Source organism: Pomacea canaliculata, linkage group LG2 (genome assembly GCF_003073045.1).
Source record: "Pomacea canaliculata isolate SZHN2017 linkage group LG2, ASM307304v1, whole genome shotgun sequence".
NCBI classification, from domain to species: Eukaryota; Metazoa; Mollusca; class Gastropoda; order Architaenioglossa; family Ampullariidae; genus Pomacea; species Pomacea canaliculata.
In genome coordinates, this window is record NC_037591.1 from 2,987,526 (window position 1) to 3,015,198 (window position 27,673).

At 41.7% G+C, this 27,673-nt stretch overlaps 4 protein-coding genes across 5 annotated transcripts in view; 1 reads left to right on the plus strand and 3 right to left on the minus strand.

Annotated features, from left to right (window-relative positions):
* Window positions 1–1,076: 1,076 nt before the first annotated feature.
* On the minus strand, window positions 1,077–12,470 carry LOC112557668. Its single transcript, XM_025227660.1, has 10 exons — window positions 12,296–12,470; window positions 11,862–12,108; window positions 11,212–11,368; window positions 10,378–10,638; window positions 9,819–10,085; window positions 9,256–9,499; window positions 8,800–9,019; window positions 8,081–8,364; window positions 1,595–5,084; window positions 1,077–1,334 (listed from the first exon to the last, which is right to left on the minus strand). Exons 1-9 carry the CDS (start codon window positions 12,409–12,411, stop codon window positions 2,390–2,392), a joined length of 4,491 nt encoding a protein of 1,496 aa, XP_025083445.1. The 5' UTR covers window positions 12,412–12,470; the 3' UTR covers window positions 1,077–1,334; window positions 1,595–2,389.
* A 159-nt stretch (window positions 12,471–12,629) lies between these two features.
* Window positions 12,630–17,361, minus strand: LOC112557522 (apolipophorins-like). Its single transcript, XM_025227436.1, has 7 exons — window positions 17,260–17,361; window positions 16,838–17,017; window positions 15,919–16,065; window positions 15,026–15,317; window positions 13,901–14,175; window positions 13,278–13,460; window positions 12,630–12,800 (listed from the first exon to the last, which is right to left on the minus strand). The coding sequence occupies exons 1-7, from the start codon at window positions 17,359–17,361 to the stop codon at window positions 12,630–12,632; spliced, it is 1,350 nt and encodes a 449-aa protein (XP_025083221.1).
* LOC112556517 (vitellogenin-like) overlaps window positions 16,884–27,673 on the minus strand; it is a 58,379-nt gene continuing 47,589 nt past the window's right edge. The window contains exons 9-10 of the mRNA XM_025225595.1: window positions 17,260–17,424; window positions 16,884–17,017 (exon numbers count right to left, since the gene is read on the minus strand). Of these exons, the coding sequence (XP_025081380.1) occupies window positions 17,367–17,424 (58 nt within the window). The 3' untranslated portion in view covers window positions 16,884–17,017; window positions 17,260–17,366. The remainder of the gene's footprint in view (window positions 17,018–17,259; window positions 17,425–27,673) is intronic.
* On the plus strand, window positions 19,575–22,070 carry LOC112556519 (galactoside 2-alpha-L-fucosyltransferase 2-like). 2 transcript variants are annotated; one of them, XM_025225597.1, is made up of 3 exons: window positions 19,601–19,657; window positions 20,141–20,196; window positions 20,341–22,070. In XM_025225597.1, exons 1-3 carry the CDS (start codon window positions 19,633–19,635, stop codon window positions 21,442–21,444), a joined length of 1,185 nt encoding a protein of 394 aa, XP_025081382.1. In that variant the 5' UTR covers window positions 19,601–19,632; the 3' UTR covers window positions 21,445–22,070. The 2 variants fall into 2 exon arrangements, with proteins under 2 accessions (XP_025081381.1, XP_025081382.1); XM_025225596.1 differs by lacking the exon at window positions 20,141–20,196 and having other exon boundaries at window positions 19,575–19,657; window positions 20,258–22,070.

Sequence of the window (27,673 nt, forward strand, 5' to 3'; positions counted from 1 at the left end):
CCTTGAATGCCGTGATGCTCTCAGGCCGCCAGTACAGGTGGGTGTGAAGTAGAGTTGAAGTGTTGAGACGAATGGAAAGCAGGCCTTCGATCAGCTGGCGATGACGCAGTACCACGTTAATGGTGGAATCGTTGATGTATTTTCCCTCTAAAGTCAGGACGTTGTCTGAGTTCTCTGCTGGGGAGCAGGTGCAGGAAAACGCCGTCAGTTTTTGTTCGCTTTATTTATTTATTAGTGTTATATTTTTATTTTTTTGCTGTTGTTTACGGGGAGCAGAGAACGCATCTTGCTTGCGTCACCTCAGTTGCCGTGACAAATCCAGCTCGTGCAATTCTGGAATATGTGTGCGCTTTACCAGAGTATGAGACAGACACGCATTCTTACATGCGTTCTTCTTATTTTAAGATATTTTACAAAACTGCTAAAAAAATTTAAATTTTAATGTTCAGAACCTGCTGTGAATGTAAGATTATACTTTACCTGAGTCGCAAGCAACTGTCATGATCACTGATCTTTGATGTCTGTCAATCGTCATCTCGGACATCACGACATTAGCGTGCATGACATCATGGCGCCCAGCTGACAGTGTAAGGTGAAAGCTGCTGGATAAATTTGCTCGAGCTGTCCACGAGTGACCAGGGGTTCTAACCTTCATAAGTCGAAAGAGAAAGAAAACGAACAGTCATATTTTGTGGCATCATTTAGATAATTAAAATGGATAAATAAAATTTTTCAATAAAAATTAATACTACAAATAACAACAAATCAGAAAGGACTTACCACGCTGCTACTTTAAGCAGGTAAATTTTAACACAAATATCTCGATCGATTTATTCGCTTTGAACGATCAATGATTCACCTCGTGAAAAGAGCGTAGCGGACTTCTTACATTGCAGTTACTATAATCACGGATCGTATCATACTTGCATCAACTATTATTTCTTACCTGAACTTGTACTTCCCTGTCCAAATTATTGATGTAGCTCTGCAATGAGACATATTTCCGTTGCCGCAGTGTTGTCATATACCATAGTTCCACTCCGCCTTTGAAGCCAGACTCCTCACCCGACACTCTCGTCATCAGTCCGAGATCGAGGTCACTGAATGGATGCTCTAGGCGGAGGAAGGCAGTGTAGTTGAGGGCTTTGTGCGTCGATTCTTTTTTGTTCAGGAGGAGATCCTCTATGTTGTTGATGTGGGGAGGCACGGGATGGTCTCGTAAATCGAATTACCAGAGTTACGTCCTTGCGAGGGTCCGAAGAGTAAGAAAAAGAAGTTGTTGCAGCCCATGAAAAGTTGTCGTCCCTTTTCAGTAGACTTTTGAGACGAATTTCCTAAAAAGAAAAGTCATAGTTCTGTTGTGACTAAAATAGCGGCTCGAGGTTAAGATGCAAATATTATGTTGAAATAATTTTTAATTGGTAAAATTATTATTTAAAACATTCAGCTAATGCCATTACAAAGAGTTGAGATTTCTTAAAAGTGGTACTTACATCAAAATCATACGACAGCCACTAAGACCGAGTTACTGTTGACGTCACATGCACCTTTACCGTTACCTACCCCTGCTAACGCAATGGTAATCACTACTCACCTGATCAGTGACAGGTGAAGCTAAGGTCACATCCAGACTCGTACCGTCTCCTGTTCCCAACACAGAGTGAAAGGTCAAGCACTTATTCCTGTCCTTATCGGCATCCCAGAAAAGCGAGGCATGAAGTGCTTTAGTGTTTAGACGCCTGCTTTTGTCTGAGTCATCTTGGAGGCGGAGGCTAGTCTTACTGTCTGACCACACTCCGTCGATTTCGAATGAACGTGTGCCTCTTCCGAACCTTAACTGCATGTTAGTGTTCCGACAGCACTCAGACTCACTGACATTCTGCTGCATACTGTAAAAAAGTCGGTCAGTCGGAATCACGTCACCGTATGTGAGCTGCCCTTCGCTGGTCATCGCCAGGGCGGTTTTGACGAAGGTAAAGGTAGCGGCGACATTTTGGCTTAGACGAACAAATTCTCGGTTCGGTTGAGCATTTGCATTTTTGTCACCTCGTGAGCTCTTGGCCGACAAAATCAAGCTTGAGTTTCGCTCGCGACCGAGTCCATTCAGCTTCACAAACGTTTCTCCATTAATGTTATTGGCCTCGTTTACTTGGCGATTGCGTCTGGGTTTCCCATTCATGCATTCTTCAGACAATTCACACTGCATCTCTGCGTTAAAATTAATCGCATCTTTGCCAGTGATCATTTCAGTATAGTTATTGCTTTGATTCTCTAAAGTCATTGGGATGTTGTTCAAAATAACATTTCTGAAATCTGCAACGAACATCTTTTTCAAGTGTGCGGTCAGCTAACCGACGATGTCTGCGTAGAGACTGCGAACGCATCGCCGCTAGCCAACCCATGAGGTCACATTCTCATCCCTGGATAAGACTAGCGATTCGTTGAAAACGTTGTCACCGAGATGAGCTGTAAGAGAATGCGAGAAGAGCAAGACTCCCTCTGAAACTGTGACGTTTGTGCTGCCGAGAAACTCAAGTCCAGGACGTAAAGAAACCAAGAATAAAGATGTGGCATGTAGATCGTTACTGAGTAGCACGGCAGCACTATCGGCATTTTCAGGATTTTTGAACAGAATTTTCCAGGTGAGCTCCGTTAGCTTCTGTGAAACTATGCAACTCACATCTGCTTCTAAGGCAGGAATCTGACCAGACGTCACGTGACCCAAAAATTGCAGCGTCTTGTTCATCTGCTTAATGTCGGTGGAAGTTAATTTGCCACTCAGACGAGAAAAGAAACTTGTCAGGTTTTCGGGTAAAACTAATTTTCCCCGAGCGGCAAACTCCTGCAATGATCCTTTATTCCAAAACAAAAGATTCACATCTTCAAATCTTTTTAAGTCATTACGTATTAATGCACCTCTGTTGGCTGTATCATTCCAGTCAACCACTGCCCTCGTTTCAAACATCTGGTATGGAGGATAGTACATTTGCAGATATGTTGCGGTCAATGAATGGCTTACTTGATGCTTAATGGTTGTGTTAAAAATCCGGAATCCTGTGACCGGGGTTTTTGCCTCCACGGAAACAAGGAAAGGCAGGCTCAGAGAAAGTACAGCGTCTACAGTAAAAGGAGGAGATGGCAGAAACTGAACAGCTAGACGAGAAATGTGCATATCATCCACATATTTGAGCCTCATCGAAATTTCGGTTGCAGGAAGCATCTTCAACGGCGTGCTGATACGGAGCTTTCCGGAAATGTTAGGAACGGAGGCACATTCCCATTCTAGAAGACATTCGCACTTGCCGATAAGAGGATACAACCGGAAGTCTGCATCTGTTTTCATCTTCATGACGCTACCAGTCATTTGCACACCTGTTTCGAGCACGCGAAAATTTTCGTAAGGGCTTTGAAGTTTCACTCGAATATTCACTGGATCCTTTCTGAGTAAAGTTTCTATTCCGTATGTTTTACCAAAGCCGAATCTCAGCGTCATGAAGGAGCTGAGACCATGGCGTGTGTTTTTATTGGATATTTCGTACACAACAACCCGTGCTCCAGGAAACGGGGTGTCCACGCTGAGAAACACAGACACATCGTTCCACGCCACCAGGGTTACTTGTCCATCGGCTGCAATCCTGTCTCGAGGTGTCCATCGCACTTCTACGGCACCGGTTAAGGCCGTAGCATTGTACCGACCATGCAGGGCACCGACAACTTTAGAGGTCCATGGGGTCAGTACCGTTAGGTTAGCATCGATCAAGGACGGCATGAAAAGAGCATAAATCCGATGAGATACAATTTCTACATCACTTTGACGCAGGGAGCACTCGGACAGAAATGATTCAGAAGATTGTGCATGGACCAGGGAAATAGCCAAGTCTCTCCACGGCGTTTGAAAAATGATATTACCTATCAGTTCATTGTGTCTATTAATATCTCGGTGTCCACGAATCTCAAAGTGAACTTTGCCACCAGGACACCAAGAAGATGAGAAATTAGACAGTATGCTTCCTCCTATGGTTTCTAAATTCCATTCTGTAAGCACAACACCCGCCTGCGTTTTTAGATCAAGTTCTCCTACACTGCGAATATGAAAATGATGCAAGTTGTTGTTGAAGACGAAGGCGATGGTGTCGTTATTGCTTCTGCCATCGAGCTTGAATGTTTGTTCGTGAAGATGACCGTACTGTTTGTGCATAAAATTGAGTCGAACATCGATGTGATTTTCGATTGTCGATTTTACGGTAATGCCCCCTTGGATATCTGCCCTTCCTGTCGGCACTGTGTCCTGTTCGTGAACATAAGTCCACCATTGCTGTGTGTGCACACCTTCGGCAGTGTGCTGATTAACAGTCTGGCCACTGCCTCCTTGGAGTGATACCGATAAGCTGGTCTCCTTCGGAGGAGGCAGCCAGCCTCGAGTTAAACGCGAAAATCCGCGTTCGACAAGGTGCTCGAGTAATTCTGCCACCTTCGGGTGCATGGTGTGGACGACCTCTACTTCTGTGCGGTGGCAGTGCCTGTCGGGTGTCAGAATTTTGCACAGAAACTGTACGTTTTCCAGGCTGACAGGTTTCTTCAGCTCCAGTGTTGTAGAATAGGAACTCTTTTTTCTGCCTCTGAAGATATTTCCTCGTACAAGAAGTTGAGGCTTCTCGTTGTCCACAGTCATGAATCCTCTCATCGCAGGTGACTGAGCAGATAGCTTGAGTTTTCGAATATCTCCACCTGCTTTGTGATTTCTATGCAGCAATCCTCTGACAGCCAAAAGCGGTCTTTGAACCCTTTTTTCATCTTCCCAGGCGACCTTGACGGTGCTGCTGTAGATTCCATCGAACCTCTGCTCAGTGTTGGTCATCAAAGAATACAGTTCTCTGGGATAATACAGACTGGCCATCAACTTGTGTTTGTTTGCTTTAACAGCAGATGCTACGTTTGCCCCATACTTGTTCTCTCCGAAGAATATAGAACTCCCGACCTTCAGATCTGCGAGTTCCAATCTGGTGTCACCGGTCAGTCTAATGTTTTGCCATCCATGGATCAGTATGTCTGACAAAATGGCAAATGACTGCTTGTCTGATTCTCTGAAAGAAACGCAATAACAACAATACCAGTTAATTATTACTGAATGCCTTGCTTAGCTCATTAAGACTTAGATATTCCTACCAGTGAATAGTGAATATATTTTCATGCTATTTAATTGCTTATTTTCGATAAGCAAACATTGCCATAAGGAATTAACAACAAATACTTTTATAGTTATTGAATTCCAAATCGACCAAGTTAAAGAGTACTCAATTCCTGATTTAAATCAAACAATGAAACAACAATTTAGTAATTGATGAACGATTATTCAGCGTCTCTGATTATGAATGCGCCATTAATTTTATAAAAACGTGTCACCCTTTCTAACATAATTAAGCGCATTTTTAGCCTTTTTTAAAAATGTTGATAAATTGTGGTAGTGCATATATGCAAATATTTATTGGTATCTTTAATTTTGCTTAAGTTGATGATGATGATGATGATGATGATGATGATGATGATGATGTAGCTTTATAGCGCGCTAGTATCCGCATCACAAAGATGCGCTCAATGCGCGGTGATCCCAGCAGCCACCAAACTGCAGGTCAAATGAAAACTTCAAAAAAAAAAAAGTTTAAACAAGTGAGTCTTAAGATTTTTCTTGAAAGATCCAATACTATCAGACTCCTTGGTCGAGAGGGGAAGCGAGTTCCACAAAAGCGGGGCTACATTGGAGAAGGATCTGAAACCCGCAGTCTTCTTATTAGCATTTCCTGACTGAACACTCGGTCGTTCAAGTCTGAAGTGTGCTGCTGAACGAAGGTTCCGCTGGGGTTGGTAACAGCGAATGAGTTCTTGCAGATAGACAGGCGCAAGGTCGTGAAGACAGCCATAGGTTAAGGTTAACAATTTGTGCTCAATTCTCTTCTCCACAGGAAGCCAATGTAGGTCACGTAGTACAGGAGTAATATGGTCAGTTGTTTTCTTTCCTGCAACTATCCTCGCAGTAATGATTCAACAGTAAGCAGCACTTTACTTGCGCAGTGAATCCTTTACTCCTCCATAGGCAGGTATTATTAAATATTATGTGCTCAATTCGCTTCTCGACAGGAAGCCAATGCAGGTCACGAAGTACAGGAGTAATATGGTCAGTTGTTTTCTTTCCTGCAACTATCCTCGCAGCCGTATTCTGCACTCGCTGTAGCCTCGACAACTCGCTCTTTGAAATCCCCCAGAGGCAGCTGTTGGCATAGTCTAATGTAGAACCGATGAGGGACACAGCAACTGCATTGGCAGTCTTCTTATTAAGACTGGGTCGGAGTCGTCCAAGAGTGCGGATATGGAAATAACATGCCTTGACTACAGAACTGACATGATCAGACATAGAAGATTGTCAACATAGAGTCCAAGGTTCCGTACGGAGCTGGAGAGGGGGATTCTAGCTTGACCCACTTGGATGGAGTCTAGAGAGACTTTACTAAGGCTAAGCTTGGAACCACATAGCATCACCTCTGTCTTCTCATCATTAAGCTTGAGTTTATTCCTCAGCATCCATGACTTGACCTCTAATCAACAATCTTCTACAGCACACAAACTGCCTCACGCACCGACTCACTGTCAGTACTAAATGAAAAAAAGAGTTCAGTGTCATCTGCAAACATCTTACGGTTCACATTATGCTTCTCAATGAGAGGACAAGCTGAGATGTGTAAATAGAAATAGAACCGGGCCCAAACAGAGCCCTGCGGGACACCGCACAGCAGTGGAACTGTCACTGAAGAAGCTTGATTGACCATCAACCTTTGTGTGCGATCACTGAGGTAGGAATTGAACACTGCAAGGCGGAACCACCAATGCCCACCTCCATCTGGAGACGAGTTAGTAGAGTGGTGTGATCAATGACATCGAAGGCCGCACTAAGATCAAGGAGGACAACAAGAGTCACTTTCCCTGCATCCGCACTGCACAGAAGATCGTTCATAAGACGCAGAAGGGCTGTCTCACAGCTGTGCTTGGGTCTATACGCCGACTGGAATTTATCCAATAAGCTGTAGCGGTCCAGGTGGATATGCATTGTAAGTTAATATGCATTGTACAAACTTTTATTGAATGAAAAAACATTTACATGAAATAAAAAGTCAAACTGTATCGTGCTAAGGTCAAGCAGAAACTGCAAGAAATTGTAGCGTTTCTTCCGATTTTACCTTCCCCACTACATCGATCACATATTTCGTCCACACACATTGAGTCAATGTACCGCAGTCGAAGTTGTGTGCTATTCATTTTCATCAAGTAGATGCCCATGCATTACAACTTAAGAATGCGAATTAAGCGGTGTTTTGTTTAGAGTTTTTTTTATATAATTTTTTATATCTGAGCCATAATAGAAAAATCAACAATTTATAACAGTGGTTCTTAACCTGGGTTCGATCGAACCCTAGGGGTTCGGTGAGTCGGTCTCAGGGGTTCGGCGGAGCCTCCGCCACGGAGGTCAAGACACACCCGAAATTCGTGATGACACTAAAGAAGGGTTCGGTGAATGTGCATATGAAACTTGTGGGTTCGGTACCTCAAAAAAGGTTAAGAACCACTGATCTATAACATTTTGTAGAAAAATGAAAGGTCATTGGAAATGAAAGGCAATGTTGAACCATCCCAAAGCTTTACCTCGCAGGTTGATCATCACATTTTAGTTTTCTCGTATTTGTAACTTCCTTACAGGAAAGATTTTGAATTTGAAACTAATGACGGTTGTGTTTGCAAACATTTTTACGATGTAGTTAACGTACGTGTCTGCGCGCGCGCACTTGTTTGTACGTGTGGTGTGTGTGTGTCGTAGTAAGCAGATGCTAAACACTAGTAATAAGCCGACATTAAAGCTGGAAGAGGTCAGGCCTAGGTTGTGATGAAGGTCACTTGCACGCACAATTTTTCCGAAAAGGGAGACAACCACCATATCCAGCTAGAAAATTATCTCCCTTTCCGCGTTTAGACGCGCTCATAGTTAAATAAATGAATCGATTAAATAAATAATAGCAACAGTTCATGTAACTACCTGAACACTGTCATAATGGAGTGTCTTCTTTCCTGCCCTTCTCTGAGGCTCACGCTGTGAACGAAGTGTTTCGGATTTTTCTGGACCACACTAGTCTCCATCACGACATCCAGAACAGGGGCCTGGATCTGAACCTCGCCAGTCATCTTCAAAAGCCTGTTGCTTCTGTCCTTGAACATGAGGTGCGCATGTGCGCTCTGATTCGTGCCAAAGGTTAAGTCACATGCGGAGTCCACAGAGCGTGTAGTATGAATGTGACGCCCTTTCAGGTGAAAGTCTATATCCTATTTTATGACAAGAAGAAAATCATTTGAAATTAGGAAGCTTATTGAGGGAAGATATAAGTTACAGACTCTATCTGAGTGGAGGTAAATATGTATAAATAATGAAGTTGCGAAATGTCATATATAAATATATATCAGTCGGTTTAGGAAGAAAGTTGAATCGATCACTTGTAACATTCATACCCGTTCTTTATAATCCATGTATGCTTACTATGTTTCAATAGTTTTTGATTTTATATTTATATCTACAATATAATGTGGATTTTGAGACAGTTCGTTGTAAAATGCAATGTTTTTAAAATTATGTGGAAATTTTACACTCGCAGAATACTTCCTGTTTTAAAGCACACACACACACTAACCCACGCACACATATAGTGGTAGAAAGCAAACAGAAGAGAAAGGCAAATGCAGCTAAAGATCTGTCATGTCTACCTTTCTTGGAAGTGAAACCAATACTTTGTATCCCACGTTTGCTACAGTACTGTCAATGACGTCATGTTTGACCTTTGTACTGAACAGGATCTGGTTGTTCGGGTCCCTGCGGTCTTGTCCGTGCTTGACCACCATCTCGGCTTCTGTTTGTTTCGTGCGATGTTCTCCGAGAAGCTTCGCGGAAAAACTATAGTCTGGTATAGCCAAGGAATCCATGTTTCTGCCAATAAAATCCGCTGGATGAATAAACAGATGGATAAATAGACGGATACGCGCGAGAGAAGCACACGGAGGGGCGAAGGAGAAGTTGGCGAGTCAGAAAAGCGTTGAAACAATTAAGGACAAAAAACCCGTTATACCTCAAATCTTTAGAACAGCGAATGGTTCGAATGCCCTTTTCTATACAGGAATCTTCAAAGTGACATCATAATGTCTTTTGAACAAGAGAATACTCACAGCGTGATGTAACAGCTCTTTGAGACAAAGTTGCTGTTGACTGTGGCCTTGAACCCCACTGTCATTTTGTCCCGTGGCAGAATTGAAGGGATGTCATGCGTGACTGTCACACGAGCACTGACCATGCGGTCTTTCTTGACATCGACAACTGAGTCCACTTTGAGGAGCGCAACAGCGGATTTTATGCTGACATCGAGGCCGTATAGAAGCACATCTGACCGCCTTTTCATTTTGGTCATCACGCCTAAGAAGAGAAGCCATGAAGCTTAATGTATGGAGTTGGACTACGGCTCAAATGCAAGACTACGCAAGAAGTGTCGTGTCACTGACAAACAAATATCATGGGCAATAAAGTAGACGAAATCGCTCTTCAAGAATTTTAAAAACAGGGTAAACAAAATGTCTTCCAATTTAAACATCCGTGGTATTTTTATCTTTTTTAATTTTTCGCTTGGTCAGTGGAGTTGGTCATAAAGACGCATAGAAACCTTATGATTTTTAACTCATTTTAATTATTAAAAACTACCAGATTGAGACTTATAATATCACGACAATCTGCTTACACTCTGCAAGCAGCGGTTTGTATTTATCTATGGTCAGCTTCAGGTCTGTTTTGAATATGTGTCCAGGTCGGTAGCCTCCATTGCCACTCAAAGTCAGCAGTTCCCGGGTAGGGGTGGTGAACACCAGGAAGTAGCTGACATCTACCCCGGAGGCTCCTTTTCCGATAAAGGCGAGAGAGGTGCCGGCAGCAAAGGTGTAAGTCACACCGGCTCCGTGGACAGCTGTGAGTTTTATGCTCTTCTCTAGGTTAGTGTTGGTAATAGAAGCTGGAGAAGGAGAAAAGGACGTAAGAAATATTTAAGAGGTGCTGCTGTCAACAAACTAAAATTCCCTACCCTTCCCCCAGCCCAGATCTGTAAAATGGATTTTCCTTTTCAGTTTACCTCCCATTCCTGCTTTTCTCTGTCTGCTGCTGTAAATAACTTGTAAGGCTACTAAATAAAATACAAACTACTGAATCTGAAATTTATTTATCTAATCAAATTTAAGGTTTAAATTTGGGGTGGTTGTTCTGTCTTCAACCTGTTCGAACATTTGAGTATGGCGGTGATTACTCACTTTTTAAGATCAACGGGTAATGCGTAAACCCTTGTGCTAATACGTCGGCTGCGAGGACCTTCCAGTGGGCACGCACACTGACCATGCCTTTCACTAGCCAGTCCGAACTGCCCGGCCGGCGAATTTCTAGGACTGGGAAGTATATCACATCAAACTTGTCTCTCATCACTTTAACTTCTGCTGTGACGGCATATAACACAGCTTTGTCGACGATCATGCGACAGGTGGCGGACTTCAAGACTGCAGTGTTGGTGAAAGACCCTGTGACATCATGTTGCACACTGAGCTTCAAGGTAAAACTGACCTGACAGTCAGGATTCGGTAATGACAACGTCAAGCAAATAAAAGATGTTTCCTCCCTGACTAATGAATGCAAGGGAGAAAATCATTGACAAGTATTTCAATCTTATGTCCCCTAGTCCTTACAACATCAAACCGCATATGTAACGAATTTCATTAATAGCCTATTAAGAAATGTTCAAGTCTGTCGACCGTTGACTTTTGTTTGTCTATGTATGTATATGTATTGTACAATACGATGGATTTTAAATAGAAGAAAGGAAAGTGAAAAGAAATTGTTGACAAAAATTTCGTCTGTAGGAGACACTGGTCAAAGATGACATGGGTTTGAATGAGTTTAGCTTTTGTTTTAGTTAAGACTGTCTTGAGGGCTAACGTCTCAGTCCAGGAGATTGTTTACGTCCATGACAATCTTTCAAGAACAACTACTTGTGTGCACATAAATTTGAGTTGATTTCTTATTACCTGTTGCTATACTCATGAAATGAGGTGCATAGCCTATTTTATCCCAAGCATCCTATAGAGCTAACAGACCTGTCACTTTTGCACTCTTCCATGGGGATGAGAACCCGAGATGTACTCTGACATCCTTCAGGTCAGTCATGTCTCCAAGAAGATCAAAGCCAAGGTTGCGGTCGACTTTTGATCCGGGAGTTTTTATCTCCAGCAATGTGGCGATTGACTGTGTCTTCTGTTAACATATCATTAGATATACATTGACAACAAAGCACATAGTCTGCTCTCTAATCCATCTTTGAATAATAGCTGCCTGTGGAGAAGGAAAGGATTCATTGTGCAAGTAAAGTGCTACTTGCTGTTGAATCATACACCTATACGCCTGTGTGTGTGTTATTAAAAGAATCAAAAACCTAAGGCCGTCTATATTTATTTTTTAAAAAAAAAGAAATATAGAGGAGAAACAGAAACAGTAAATCCAGAAATATGTTACTTCAGAAACAAAATTCAAAGAATATTTTGACAAACATTATTTGTCTCAGCAACCAGCTGTGAGCCGAGACACTGTGCTAAAATCATGATGCTACGCTAACATTATCCTGAGGCTATGATATATCAATGCTCTGTAACCCAGTTACAGCAGTAATAGGTAGCACAGTTGTCGATGACCGGTGACACCAATGGAGTATGAATGAAGTAGTCTGCACTACGTCCAGCGTACTACCGACCTTCACGTGCTTTGCGATGAAGCTGTAGCCTGTATGAGTGTCCCTCTTGTGCAAAGTCATTGACAAAGCGGCAGGTCCGTATAGAGTCACGGCTTCCGGTGACCATGGCAGCTCCACGTGACCGCAGAGTTCAAGGCCAGTGACACGTGCTGCATAAGGCCCCGTGCAATATCGCCCCTCCCTTGACCCCGGTCTCGTAGGCACGTGCTTCCGCTGAACAGAGTTATGAATGAGAGATAACTCCGACCTGAAAATATAGGGGAGCTATGTCAGCATAGTTTATAAACGACGCACATTACAATTAATAAATCATTCTCATTCTGTGTTAACAGCTAAACATCAGTGAGGACACAGACGGCCATTATGATGATGATTGTCCATCATCAAGATGATGAAAAGGCAAAAAACCAGGTTAAAAATATATAATTCTTCACCTGACGTCTAAGATATCCATCTGATCCTGCGGCATGTCAAGCTGTACCCTAACTTCTTGTCCTCTCTCCAGAATCACGTGACCCCTACTGAGGCGCTGGCTCGAGCAGTTGTACATATGCGCACACCCGCTCTTGTCCCCATGGCATCCACTGCCATGGTACTGTCACGCTAAGAATCCCGCTGTCATGACAACAGAAAATTCACTAGACTTTTCTCTTCAATGTAAAGTTTAAAAAAAAAATTTTTCCCGAAGAGGGCATGATATTTCATGAAAAAGAAAGTACAGTGAAGGACTTCAAATACGAAACAAGAGGCGTGTCATCGTCAAATGGGCTACCTTGCTCTGATTTGCCCGGCAGCGTGTAGATTCCTGGGACTGGAGGTCAGATCGTGAAAATCTAGTTTCCCGAAGACGGCGAGCTCCACAGAGGCCGAACTGTTGAGGCCAAGCGTCAGAGGCAGACCAGAAGCTGTAGGTACAACTAAACTTACATCCGCTAAAATCTGCAAAAATGTGATTTTATTTTATATCCTGAAATACTTTAGAGAAATGAAAAGTTATTTTTCTATCTAGCCAATCGTACACCTGTCATCTTGTCTTCTATCTATACCTGCAAGACAAAAATGTCTTTTTAGGAGATATCAATGTTTCTGCTTTTTTTTAAAAGAGGTGATTTCTGTCGCTATATTTATCCTGATCTGACGTAATTCAATACATAGTTTCCACAATTAACAAATCTGATTAAACTTACTGACCTTACTCTATCTCGAATGGTAAGTATCATTGTGCAGTAGGTCATTAGTTTAAGGCTCACTCAGGACCTGTGACTTTAAAACTTCCTGTGACCAGTGACCACTCTGAAGGTATTTAATGTATCAAGGGAAGTAAAAGGAAGTTATAGAGGAAGGTTGGCGATCATCTTCCTCAAGCTTTATTTTGAACAAGGTGAACTACTTACTTTCACTGTCAGAAAGACTTACAGCGCTCTGCGTGAAGTTGTATCTGCCTTCTGTTGAGAGTGTTCTCAGAGCGCTCAATAAGGTTTGTCCGGCGGGCCAAGTACTTTGTCCTGGCGTAAACATCTCACTTCTAAAAAATGCAATTTCCTTGCCCTGAAATCTGGCATACAGAGAACCTCCCCCTGTATCTCCTCTGACAGGTTTCTGTTGTGTAAAAGAAAATCAATCATAACAAAGCATCAAATTATAAAGCATATTCATGCTGTCAGAATTCTTTAGATTTGCTATAAATGTATTAACTTTAGTGTATCCAGAATGCAGCTTGCCTTGGCCTAGCTCTGCTGTAATTAAACCAACTTACATAAGAATCATTCCGTCACAAAATATTTTGTTATAACAATTTCTCAGTCTTCTTTACGTCTCCGAGTAGACTTTTCACTCCTTTTCCAGCTACGATCTCTCATCAGAAGTCACCACATAATGTAAGTAACAGGTAGACCAAAAATAACTGTACCCATTATTTTAGCAATGGTCATCATACAGACGTTCATCTAAAAACCAAATGTTATAGTTTTGAAAAGAAATTTTTAAAAGAATATCTTATAAAATATGTCAGCTAAGATAATAATTGTAAGATCTCTCACTTTGTGTGACGATCTGATGGCAGGAAAAGATGACAAAATGATATTTTCAATAACAGGTTCTAATCCCTCAGCGCGTAGTCCTACTTCGAAGAGATCCCATTTGTCTCCGAATGCATCGACAGCTATTTTTAAGGCAGATGACCTGGGTAGCCATGCTACAGACGTATTTGAAGATGCTGCGATGAAGAGGTCAAAGGCCAAAGGGGACGACGAAGGCCAGAGAACGTTTGCATCGATCTGAATACCGACGTTGTGGCGCTCAGAGAAAAACGAGGCTGGAGACAGTCAAAATTGAGTAATTCTTTACGTCTCATTAATTTTAGAAAAATTCTTAGCACAAATCAATAAAACATAAAGCAAACAATAAGAAACTTTTCTATTTACCCAATGCCAAGGAAACATTCACTTTAGTTTCTCCTGTGTTTCTTTATTTTTGAGGTAGAAATCAATTGTTTCTGTAATGAAAACATCGGTTTTGAAGCTATTAAAATTGTACAGCGGCGCGAGCGCGCAGACACACACATATATAAGGTCTGTGTCCCTGGTTTTAATAGAAACTACATTGTTTCTCCTTTAAAGTAATCCACCTCAAGTCTAATACACTTTTCCATCCTTAGATGCCATGCTTCTACTCTCTGCTGGAAGGATTCTTCTGGGATGCCTCTCAGCTCCGTTGTTACGGCCTTCTTGATGGCCTCCACACCGTCAAAACTGGTGCCCTTGTTGGTCCCCTTGAGCTTGGGGAAAAGAAACCAGTCATATGGAGCAAGATCAAGTAAATAGGGAGGTTAATCCAGTATGGCGATGTTCTTCTGGGCCAGGAACTGCCGGATGCTCAGAGCGTTGTGAGCAGGTGCTTTGCTGTGAAGCAGCCACGATTTGTCCTGCCACAGCTCTCGTCCACCAGTCCATAAAAGCATGCCAGAGAAGGATGGGAAAGCGCTTTGGACTCGAGAAGGATTACTTTCAAGGGAAAATCGTATAGTTTGGAATCGAATTTTTTTTCTTTTTGCGCAAGTCCCGTTACTCTTTAGACAGACGTCGTATATGTGGTGAGAGTGACTTGCAAACAGACACATTGCTTGTTGCTCCTTCCACAATGATGTACCATAAATATTGACTTGCCATAAATGTTCTTTGCTGTCTGAAGTTTCTGTTCTTCCTTTTCCCAGGAAGAAAATTCTGCATTATCCAGAAATTTCGGAACATGATCTCCTCCTGATCTGGCCTTTTTCCGCAGGTTAGTCACGTGACTTTTGACAAAGGACAAAACCTGCTCATTCTGCTCTGTTGCTATCGTGAGGCGCAATTTGGAAAGCAGTTCCAGAGTTGCGCATTGCATGATTACCAAGTACGAAGTGATTCTCACTTCCCAGTCCTCAGTCTGATCATGAAAGATCCCTTCTGCCCTTGTCCTCTGAAAAATCGAGAGTACATTCTTACTACTAAAACCATCAGAAGTCTGCTATTCTGTAGAGCTTTCTGTTATCAAAATAAAGTTAAATACTGGAACTTATTTTAATACTCTACAGATCATTGAAATAAATTTTTTTGAGGGGTAATAGAAAAGTTTTCAGAAACCGACGACCTTGATTTACACCCTCTGAGACCAGAAAAAAGAGAGAGGTCTTTGTGTTTATTAACAATAAGTAATAAATAATTAGTCAACTCACATTACTCATCTCCAGAGTAATTAATCTTGATTCCTTTACTTTTTTAGTTCTACGTTTGTATACTCTAACCCAAATCATATCCTTTTTGACTTTAAATTAATTTGTATTTTAGTCATTAAGAATTATATATCTATTAAGCATTACATATCTTTTTTCTAAATCATAACATTTCAGACCATAATATTTAGTACGTCTAATTCTGCAGCTTTATATACATATATAATTTGTATATATCATAAGCTGTAAATTGTTCAATATTAAATGTGTAATATAGAAACCGAAAATGATAACACATGCGCAAAGCAAACTCGCATTACAATCGTTTCACCAAGCGCCATAACTCACGTTGACGGTGCACGGCATGTAGTACAGTGCTTGAAGGGCGGCGATGCGCACTTCCGGAAAATACTTTCTCCTGATGCAGTTATCCAGCACGTCCTCAACCTGTGCTGCTTGGCCGGAGTTGCCTATTGCGTGCAACGTGCGGACAATCTGCAGAATGATTGGTTCACTGAATGACTAAATGGACATCAAGCGAGTGTGTTACTCTGTTCAACTTCTACTGCCTCTAGGGCGTGTGACAGATGGTCCATATTTGGGACACAACAAGTCGATCATGATTTAAAAAAAAAAACCTAAGATAATAACTGGAGTTTTCGGTGTCTGTCGTGAGCAGTATACTACACGCACAAAAATAAACGAAAATAAAAATAAAAATCTAAACCGCTAGTGTTCGCGCCTTTGTAGTCGATGCTACTCTAAACCCTAACAAATACTGAAGCACCGGTCAACCTCTTATACCAATACACATGTATTCGTCAGTTTGAGAAACAGTATGCATATGGATAAGAATAATAAATTATAAAGCACTTCCGGCTCATAAAGGCTAGGTCAGTGGGTCTATATAAAGAATGAATCACAGTCAAAGCGGATAAATTTCAAACAGAAGAAGGAGACAGTAAAACTCTAAATCATCAGTACATTACGCAGCGATGTGGTGGAGAAATATCGAATCGTTCTTTTAAGCAGTAAAGGGAAATGCCAAATTGCAGTCTAGACGTGAAGCGATTGCAACAACGGCGTACCACCCACACGTCAGCCACAGCCAGTTAGTTAAAGGTCGATCACTCTTTTCTCACCAGTCAAATTGCAGATCCGTTCTTTCTTTTGTGGCATCCAATAGCCAAAGATGTTGAAGCAGAAACAACTCTTAGTTACCCGTATCTGAAGAAGTGCAATAACGCTTGGAATTACTTAGAACTACCTTTCCCTGAGACATCCTGTCAGCTTCACACGCCACGCCGATGTTTTTCTTGAGTGCCAGCATGATTCTCGAAACTGAATTGTGAGCCCCGCAGTCCGAATGTCGCCGACAGAAGGTACTGACCATACTGGACACTGGCAAGGCGGCCTCCGCAGCCAGAGTAGACAAGTCTAGCAGTGCCTGAAAGCCGAATACTCAGTCTTAGTGCTTGGTCACGTGGGTAGTTGGTCTGTTAGGTTTATGCTGTATTCACCGATCAACGAAAATGATCGTCGTCATCATCACTGTCTGATCGTTTCACTTCTTATTGCTTTATAAATTATTACATATATTATTATTATTTCTCGTTTTCATGTCATTTTTATTCATTCATTTGTTCGTTCTTTCTCTGACACCTCCATCAGTAGTCTAATATATCCTACCTTGGCTTCATTCAGCATGTTTTCTGTGACTACCTGTAGCATCCCCAGAGAAGAGAGCCACAGGTGTAGCTGTAGACCCTGGACTTCCCCAGAGATCATCATCCTACTTATGACGCGAACAGAAGCCTCGGTAGCCACCATAGCCAGGCATCTTGCACAGTTTTCCTACAAAGAAATTATCTGTTAAAAATTTAACAACTCTTCTCAGAAACGAAGGAGAATAAGACACACATACACGCGCACGCACACTCAGATAAATAGATAGAGATATATATAATAGAAGAAAAAACAGCGCAAGAATAAGAATAGATTAAAAACGTTAATGATTCAGAAGAATTCAAGACGCTTTATTCTACTAAGTTTAATCATTGCTGACATTCGAATGTAAAACTCGAGTTTAAGACTCATTTTCATTTACTTGTTTTCAGTCATTTACGTCACAGTAAAATAATGTGTGGTTGTTGCCTGTAATCTACAGTGTTAACATCATCTCAGAGGGACATCTGATGACATAAAACTGCTTTGTAGTGGTAGTTCGACTGACATTTTTTTTCATAAAGTTTTTGAGTTTCTCGATATTCCTAGCACCGATTTCCCATGAATATCAATTTGACAACGTCAGACAACTGCCACCCTGTTTTGGCCTTTTGTTTGTTTTTATTAACAGAGTGCAGTTCCAAGTTATTTCAAATTCCTTTCCACGTGCCCTTTCCTTCAACTGTTAATGAAAGCTTTTTGTGCATACATTCTATGTTATGGAAAGGTGTCAGACTGGAGTCGTCACATGACGGTTAGCATGACAGACAGCATTGCCAGGGAGTTAGGATAGTAATTCAGGATAGTACTTTGTGAACAAAGATAAACTTAGATATAGATAGGCTGCACTCTGGTAGCATCACGTTTCCAAGGGACGCAACTTTTCTTAACAAGGACAAAGAAGGAGTGCAGCCTCTCTATGTCAATACCTTGCTGAAGCCTGGAGATGTTTTGTATCAAGGATTGGTAGGAAGTTTTAATTTTTTGCAAAATCTGATGAGTAATAGAGTCTTCAATACCACGCAGCTGAATGTGTACGGTACAAACAAAAGTGGAATGAGACTGCTCCATGCGGAAAGAGAAGTAGACAGAACTGCAAGAGTGGACGATTTGCTTTGGATACTGGGTTGCCCTGACACAGGGCCGGCCTGGGTGGGGTGTTCGTTAGCACTTGCAGCCAGGTGTTGAGAGACAGGTAAATCCGGGATGGAGGTGTCGATTGAGCCACAGTTACTCGCCATCTGATGTTGAGAGTGTTGAGAGACAGGTAAATCCGGGATCGAGGTATCAATTGAGCCACAGTTACTCGCCGTCTGGTCAGCTGTATGAGAAGCATGAATTATCTCGCCGAGGTCCAGGATTTAGTTCGACATCTCCAGCACACATAAGAAGACTTGAAAGGCTAACAGCAAGCAATACACACCGTGCTTTCATCGAGCTCACCTTGCCATGTATGACTGCGGCAGCTGTCGCCCTTCGCCACATGAAATGAGCAAATCGCCATGAAAAGAGGCCACAAACTACACGGAATATTGAAATTTCCAACGGCATTTCCACAGGATATGTAACACAATATTCAGTTTACAACTTTTTTGGTCCATATGATTTAGATAAACTAAAATAAATAGGTGTTCTCAAGCTTTCATCGAGAGCACTAAAAAACGCGTGTAGCCTCGAGTATGAGCTGTACTCTCCCTTCGTTTCAAAGAGAGCAGAGATAGAGTAGCCAGCAGGAAGAGTGTTTCGCTAGGTGCTGGTGTTTTTGTTTTGTTTTTGTTAAGATATTTTTCGTAGTGGAGTTTACCAAAATAATATAACGACCTACGTTTGAAGCAGAAAAAGACGTCATACCTAAGAAAAGCAGTAGCACTCTAATGGCCAAGTTGGCGGGAAAAAGCAGCGGTCTTTTCCGCCATCTTCTTTAGGACTCTCTCAGTGACATTCGTATGAGTTTGCACCTCTTCGATTCGATTCATCTAAAAATTTCTTCATCCTCATCGTCATCTGCGGGGGCTCGTCGAGCGTTGTGTTGTGTGTGTGTCAATACGTCGTGTGTATGAAAGGTAAGTGTACATTCGTTTTAATACAGTGCAGTCAGTCGAAACGATTGTTTCCAATATCATTTGCTAACGACCAGTCTTCTGCGCCTCTAGAAAAAAAAGTGAACCAATATGTGGATGTGGCAAGGATGGAGAGAGAGAGAGGCTGAAATGAGAGATAAGGTATAAACCTCGCCTCATCAGTTCACAGAATGTTCTACCCGGGTGTTGCAGATAGTCTGCTATTCGCACGTCTGTGATAACAACCTGTTGTCTTGTGGACTTAAGGACTGAAGCCATGACAAGAATACGAAAGTGTTTCGGTAAGCTGCTGTTCTCTCTTGAATAGATGTGACTCATGTGTTGTATTGTACGTGACTGTACACAGGTCGTAAGGTCTCAACCAATCGCCGATCTAAGAGCCACGTGAATGTCTGGCGATTTGTTATGCACTGAGAAGAGTATTCACCAAGATTTGGGCAAAGAATATCTTGCAGCGACATCTAATTAGCAATTTAAAAAATTGTACTGCATTCATCCTTTAAGAATTTTCTTTTCCTCAAAAGCTTCCATCTGAACTGCTTGTATACTTGTTTGGGTTTAAATTAATTGTCTATGGGGTCGACACAAAGAAAGATTTTAAATGTTTGTATCATTAGCTCCAAGTACATTGCTTTTGAATGTGCTGCTACAGCGCACAGCGAATCAAAATATATCTGGATGGTTGATGATGATGATGATGATGATGATGATGATGATGATGATGATGATTGATGATGATGATGATGATTTTTTTTTTTTTGCAGTTCTGCCTCTCGGCATAGCCTTGATTCTTGCTTGCGAGCTGTTTATCATGAACAAGGTGAGTCCTGACTTTTTCCCCTTTTCTTTCTTTTTTTTTTTTCTTATATATATATTTGCAGTACTGCCTCTCAGCATAGCCTTGATTCTTGCTTGCGAGCTGTTTATCATGGACAAGGTGAGTTCCGACTTTTTCCCTTTTCAGTTCCTAAGCCAAAGCATAAACTGGAGAAAATCACCGGTTGTGTCCCCTGGAACAAACGTTTCTCTGCCGACGGCAAACTCCTTGCTGGACAACACCGCGGTCCTTGCGACGCTTAACGTTGTCCCGCACAACAGCTTCGACATCCTGACTGCACTGACCAGTACATCCTCGTCCACCGGTCAACCTGTCACCACTCCTACTAAAGGTCACGTGTCGCACAGCTCCTTTACCTCCCAAGGTGGTACAAATAGAACTGGAGTCACCACACCGTCGGACCCGCTCATCGCCTCCAAGGTGTTGTGTATCAGTTTTATAGGCCGACTAGGAAACCAACTCTTTCAGTACGCATCCCTTTTGGGCATAGCTCTCAAGACGAAACGGATACCGGTTTACCTGGGGAAGACTCTTCTGTCGGATGTGTTGAGAAACACTTCACTGATTGACGCTTCTTCCCGCTATGCAGATCGGTGTAATGACATCTTTGAAATAGAAGACAGTTGTGGTAAGTTTTACCAGAGGTTTTTCGAGCTTGATTCTGAGATAGATTTCAGGATCGGGTATTATCTTCAGTCCTGGCGATATTTCACCCAACACGAAGCGGAAGTACGTCACGCGTTGACGTTCAAGGAAACAATTGTGTCGCAAGCTCAACAAACGGTCGACTCCCTCAGACAGAAATTCAATCGCACACTGACAGGTGTCCATGTACGCAGAGGAGACTATCTCAGGAATCCTCTTTTTGGATACAAGCCAGCACCTATCGAATACTTGTTGCATGCTATGGACTACGTCAGAAAAAGGTTCGGTGACGTCGTTTTTGTCGTTTCTTCAGATGACCTCCAATGGTGTAGCCAGCAGTTTGCTAACAAAAGTGACGTCACAGTGCTGCAGCATCTGTCATCGCCTGCGGTTGATATGATGATTCTTGCGTCACTGGATCACATGATCATGACGGTGGGGTCCTACGGGTGGTGGGCGAGTTTTCTGAATCCCGGGATTACCGTCTACTATCGAGACTTTATGGATCCGGGCACATATCTATCAAGACACTATCACCTAAACGGAACGGACTACTACTGTCCGGACTGGATTTCTTTGTCCTGACTTTAATCAGTTGCTCATAGCGTTTAACGTTTTACTGACAATAATATTATTATTGTCATATTATTATTGTTATTTTCTTTTTGTTATATTATCTTTATTCTGTTCACTTTACACTGTGGTCTTAAATCACGCATAGTAACACTACAAAGTCTAAACGGAAGCAAAAGTCTAAATGTACCCATAAGCTGGAAAGTTTAAAATAAATCCATATGAAGACAATTGTGTTGAGTATGTACGATGTACTAGCGCGTAAATAAAACATAAAAGATAATTATTTTAGTCTAATTGTTGGAAATATTTGAAACTTGTTAGCAAAATGTCTTATATTTATTGTCTGTACATTTTTTCTTTTTTTAGTGGCTAAGTTGCTGATGGACTGTGTCGCGTGTCGCACGCTGGCTCAGCCCGAGCTTTAGTTCTAGAGGGGAGGAGGGGGTTGAAGATTGAAAGCTGGATAATGGATGAGGCTGTAGTTGAAGTCAAGTAGAAGTAGAAAAAGCCCCCTCTCCCAGCAGGTACGATAGTTCTCACTACCTGGTTACACTGCCTCGGCGACGTAATCACAACAATGGTTTATCCTTCTAGCTTTCTCTTTTTCCGAAATATGTAACAGTCTTTCCTCCCTCTCCCACAAGATGGAGCACCGCGACATTAGACCATACACGCGATGCCTGCTGCTCAGCCTGCCGATATACACACATTAGATATCATACAAACAGATGCACAACGAGATAACCATTAAGCGCGCACCCTCTATTTACCCCCGGGGTGGGCCACCTAACCACTCGCTTTCAAAAATGTCCTCATACAGCTACATATATATGACCATCAGAGTAGTCGCAAAACCGCCCACTTTCTACAAATGTTCTTCTACAAATACATATCTATGACCATCAGACTAGTAGTCCTAAACACAAATCCAACAGGGTGAAACGGGTGTGCGCCACATGCGCCGTGACACGGCCGTCACAAAGCTATCCTAACATTGTGAAGCAACGTGTCTTGCACTCAAAAATCTGAACATGATTTTAAACATATAAAAAAAACCCTCTCACTCGCCCTCACTCCCACCGCCAACCAGGGCCCCTACAGACTAGAATAGTGTGGAACCCTAAAGAATAGACCTCTACCCACCCAAAACATCTTGTGACAGAGAGACCAGCGCCGGTCTCGCACCGTCTGTGCATACTACAAAATTGAATTTAACAGTTGAGAAACATTGGAAACTTTTAGGTTTAAATTATTACAGGTTGTAAACAGATGTGGATAATGCACTATTTTCTTTGATATCACTGCGCGAGTGGGCGTTTGATCGTCTGCTAAAGAGTAACTAAGTAACTACAAGTCAAATTTAAATAAAAATAACATGAAAAAAGATAAGCAAATACAACTCACGATTTATTTTTGATTTTGATAAATAAAAAAATAGCACGAAAATGTCTGCTAAATCATTCAGCAACACTAGAAGACGTATGCGTTCCTCGCTTGGAATAAGATTCTGGGTTGGAACATTTGTCTCGCTACACCAGCTGCTGGTCAACTAGGACACTGAGGTTGTCTCCCTCGAAATCACATAGTTCGTCTAGACTTTTTGGATAGAGTAATGCATACAATGAATTCAAAAGTTAAATGTTACACGTTAAAAGCATAAAGTAACAAATAAAAGCAGTAAAAAAATTACAGCAAAGTTAATTACTTTCTGTCAACAACTAACGAGGTAACATTAAAGCTCAGTCACAGACGTCACAGTCCAAGTGCGTTACAACACAAAAATGGAATAAAATTATTATCTCATCACTATTTGGGCTCCTGTGTTGTGTGTGTGTTGGGGAGGGGATTGGTGTGGACGGGTAAGTGAGCCAAGGGTTACAACTTGTCATGTCAGTCATGTGTATAATACCAACTCAATGGACGTTCACGTCAAAATTACCAATAAGCATAAATTAAACAACATTGTTACCGACAAAGCACACACAAAAATCTGATGTCTCAAATCATATAAAGTATAAAGTTGTGACATTCATTTTATAATTCTTCGGATTTATTATAGTACAAATATACAACGAGATCCTCGTACTTTTATATCGACCACTGCAAAAATTCTATTTATCAAGGCAAACACAAAATTCTGGGTCATTTGTTTAACCTCGTAACAATCCGTTTGATTTTTTCTTTTGCTTTAACAATGTATCTTTAGGTGTTTCAACTCTGTAGCTTCCTGTGCTTCACTTTACTGACAGCAAAAGCAGCTCACAAACCAGCTGTCTCTGTGGAGCGTTTGCTAGAAGAAAATGATGAGGATGTGGTGAGAGACCGCCCAAGGCCGCGAACACGGCGACTCCTGTGTAAGCCAAGATGCCGGAACCTGGTGGAGAAGGCCAAGTAGAAGATGATGTTGATGCTGGAGTTGAGTACTTGCAGGCAGATGAAAGACTCTCTCAACAATCACAGAGCATTCCCAGTCACATGAACTTCTGGAACTGATCAAACCTGCAAATTCCGCTTCCATCAACAGCTGAAAGAAGACTCCGAGAGGATAGGCGATGAGACTACAGACAGACATGCAGATGAGAGTGACAGTCAGACGTCTGCCAGCTTTAGTCTTGGATATCGGACAAATTTCTCTGCAAGGACGGACGTGAAACAGCCTGTGTCTCCGCAGGAAATAAAACAGATACACGTTTGACACTAGGAGCGCCACATGGGGGAGGATGAGGCCGATGACTTGACCGGAGACAAACATGTTCCACCGTTCCATGTCCTCCAAATGCTCAATCTCATAAAGCACTATCTCCAGGCCGACAAGCAGCAGACACCAGACGATGATTACCACGTACACCACGTACACACGACGTCTGGTCAGCAAATCGCGGACAACCAGAGGTCTGGTCACAGCCAGAAGGCGAGTGACTATCGCCGTCAGAGTGACGTGTACTGACATCAGCTGGAACAACGCGATGAAGAATTGTGTGACATAAAACACTTTAGCAGACATCGATTCACGACCGAGGATTAATGTAGCGTACGTCAGTAAGAACAGAGAGTCCCACACACAAAGGTGTTTCAGTAAAAGGTGGTGGCGTTGTATCTGGTCTCGGCTGTCCACACAATTAAAGCAATAATGTTTCCTAAAGTTCCAAGAAAAGCCACCGGTACGATACCTGCCCATCTCAATGTAGTGAACCGCTGGGGGATTTTCCGAAAAGTCATCATTGCTCTCTTCATAATACTCTTCTTGGGAAGCAGAGAGTAAAGTTGAATACGTTGTTTGTGTCATGATTGTATTACATGCGTCTGGAAACTGAGTGGTGAGTAATTCAATTTTTCAGAAGTCCGCAATGTATATTCCCTTCACAACTGATCATTGAATTGTTGTAACGCCCATTTCAGTTCTCTTCATTTACTGAGTCCATCTGTTAAAGGTCTTGTCACCAAAGATGGAAGAGAACTAATGCGCTGGCTCATAGGCGCTTCTGACAGTATTTAGATTTTACTGATATCGACATCAGTTAATTTAATTATTACAATTTAAACCAGATTTAGGGAAAGCATAATCCTTGAGAGAGGAACAGCTTATGTGTGGCAGCATAATGTTATCCGTATGAGCTTGTGAAGTTCCTTAAGTCTTGATAGAAGCAAGAACTTGTATAACATGTATCTATATTTGCCGTGTACAATAGTTCTTACTTTCAGTGTATATCCACAATGTTTCGAATCTTTTTGGAAGTAAAATAATCCAGCTCTAATCGACTCCTAGTCTCCCACATAATTCACTAATATCATTAAGCTTAGTTGTTTAAGTTCTAAGTACTAAAGATGATGAGGGATAAAGGAAATCTGCTGCAGTATTTTGGCTCTGTTCTCATAATAAAGCGGATTATACCAAAACTCCACCAAAAGTCGTTTACTAATCACGCTTACTCGTATCATTATGTTCAGCTCTTTTCCGTTGTACTTATTCAACACGTGGTGGTGATGGGGAGGGGACGAGTGACGAGAACGTGAGGGCTTCTGCTTACGCAAAAAATTGCGTACAGTACGCATTAAAAAGTTCGGAGGACCCCTTCAATTTTCGTCAATGGGGTCCATTCAAAGTTGGGCGAAGAACAGGGACCCCTTAAAAATCTGAAGAAGGGGTCCCTGGGACCCCAAAGAATTTAGCCTTAGCAGAAGCCCTGTTATACTATCTGGATGACAAAGAAGGGTGATTTCAGTGTCTGTTTAACTCTTTAATATTATCTGCACTTGGCAATAGTGATGTTTCTGTCTTCACTCTACTAAAGCTGTCATCTGCATTCCACACTATGGACTACTCTCTGCTCCTTCATAGACTACACACCCTTTACGGAATGTCCGGACCGCACTAGCGTGGTTCAACTCATTCCATTATCTCACTGATAAACCTAGACTGTGTTCGGTAATGGTCAAACATCTCGACCTGCTTGAATTTCTTGTCAGGTCCTCTAAGGCTCAGCACTAGGCCCAGCTTTGTTTATTGTGTACACAAAACCACTTTTATCATGCATACACTCTCACAAGATTATATGCTGACGACACACCTATACCGCTTCACTCCACAAGAGTCTCACTCTGCTACCACGAATACGAATGGTTAATTTTTTTCAGGCCTTTGGGCTGATTGAGAAAACTTAGCATGCAACATATTACAGGACAAAATACAATACACAATAGATGAATACTATCTTTAGCACTTAATAGCATTTCTTTTATTTGTCGCTAAATATTAAAAACTTGACAAGGTTGGCTAGTATCATTTCATTTTTTTTTTTTTTGTTTGTTTGTTGTTGCTTACATCAGCATCAATAGTTTACAGTTATTTGGTGTAATGTAATACATTTTCGGAAATCAAAACATTTTCTTAGATGACACTTGTTCTTTGACATGGAAAACATAATATAAAATGAAACTCATCCTCTTCATCGATGTGACACACACTTACTGTAAGAATATCGGCATGTGACATAATGTCTGAAATTCCAAATCCAAGACGCACTAGTACATTTCTAGTGAATCTGTTAATATCTAAATAAAAATACATCTCCATGTGTGTCACACATTTAATAAATTAAATCTGTCACTGCTACTGATGATAAAATTCTACTCTTGCCAGTGACTATCAATTATTCTTTGTTTAAAATATTTAATACAAATTTCTAACTGCTTCCATTTCTCGATTTAGCTGAACATGTCTAAAACCATAACTGAAAACAATTAGCCTGATCTCAGATATCCACTTTCGATTCTCACTATTGTCCAGTCTTTATAACATTTTCGAAGCTCTCCATGGAAATCTATGTTGCTTATCTTTGTTATTCTTATGCATACGATACACAACTTATGTATCTGCTACTAGTGCCATAAAAGCCTGTATTGAAGACTGCATGGTAACAAACTTAAACTCAACGATGATAAAACGGAAGCCCAGCTAACCTCGAGAAGAAGAAATCCATCTTCACCCCTCTGTCCCCCAAGTCACACCGAGGTGCGCGTAACCAACCACCTTTGTGTCATCCGTTAGGAATCCGAGATTCATTGTCACTGCAGACATGAACCTTGCTAAACAACTCCCAGCTGTCTGTCAGTCTGATATTGTGACAGACAAGTCAAAACTAACTGACTGTCTGTCTGTCGGTCTGTCGGTCGGTCGGTCGGTCGGTCGGACTGGTCTGTCTGTCTGTCTTATGACAAGTCACAGCTGTCTGTCAGTCTGTCTATTATGAACTAAGCAAGATCAGAGCCGTCCGTCACAGTCTGTCTACGCGCGCTACCAACACTTTTGTCTGTGTGTTTGCTTTATCAAGACTTGATTACTGTAACATAAAGGTTTTGCGCTGTCCTGTCCCCATCTACACTAAGTACTTTCTGTCAGTTCACTTTTCCTGTCTTCATCTTCCTTTTCTACTCAGCTGTGTGCTTAACTAATGATACAGGGTTGCTCGTCTTACTCTTCAAGGCCCTCTCATCCTTTCCGAAATCTAAGACTGCAGTGGTGAGCGAGGGTAGTTCCTCTTTGCTTTCCCAGCACGTCTTAAGTTCTTGAAAGAAGATTTCGTTAATACTTTATTTAATTCTTTTCAAACTACTGTGTTCGTGTGAGCAAACCCAAAGCGAATGAAAATCGTTGCATTCTCCATATTAATTTTAGACCCGTTACAAACTCATAGTGTTAGCTGTTTACACTCTCTGTCTCTCTCTTTCTCATTTCCTA

Excerpts from the sequence above, each read along its gene's own strand:
- LOC112557522 (XM_025227436.1), bottom strand. The coding sequence starts at position 17,361 with ATGATGATCTCTGGGGAAGTCCAGGGTCTACAGCTACACCTGTGGCTC. Across the intron at positions 15,318-15,918 it reads ACATGCCGTGCACCGTCAAC|AGGACAAGGGCAGAAGGGAT; the intron begins GTGAGTTATGGC and ends TCGATTTTTCAG. Across the intron at positions 14,176-15,025 it reads GACAGCAAAGAACATTTATG|CCTCGTTTTTCTCTGAGCGC; the intron begins GCAAGTCAATAT and ends GACTGTCTCCAG.
- LOC112556519 (XM_025225596.1), top strand. The coding sequence starts at position 19,633 with ATGACAAGAATACGAAAGTGTTTCG. Across the intron at positions 19,658-20,257 it reads AAGAATACGAAAGTGTTTCG|TACTGCCTCTCAGCATAGCC; the intron begins GTAAGCTGCTGT and ends ATATATTTGCAG.
- LOC112557668 (XM_025227660.1), bottom strand. The coding sequence starts at position 12,411 with ATGTACAACTGCTCGAGCCAGCGCCTCAGTAGGGGTCACGTGATTCTG. Across the intron at positions 10,086-10,377 it reads TTACCCGTTGATCTTAAAAA|CTTCTATTACCAACACTAAC; the intron begins GTGAGTAATCAC and ends CTCCTTCTCCAG. Across the intron at positions 5,085-8,080 it reads TCCATTATGACAGTGTTCAG|AGAATCAGACAAGCAGTCAT; the intron begins GTAGTTACATGA and ends CGTTTCTTTCAG.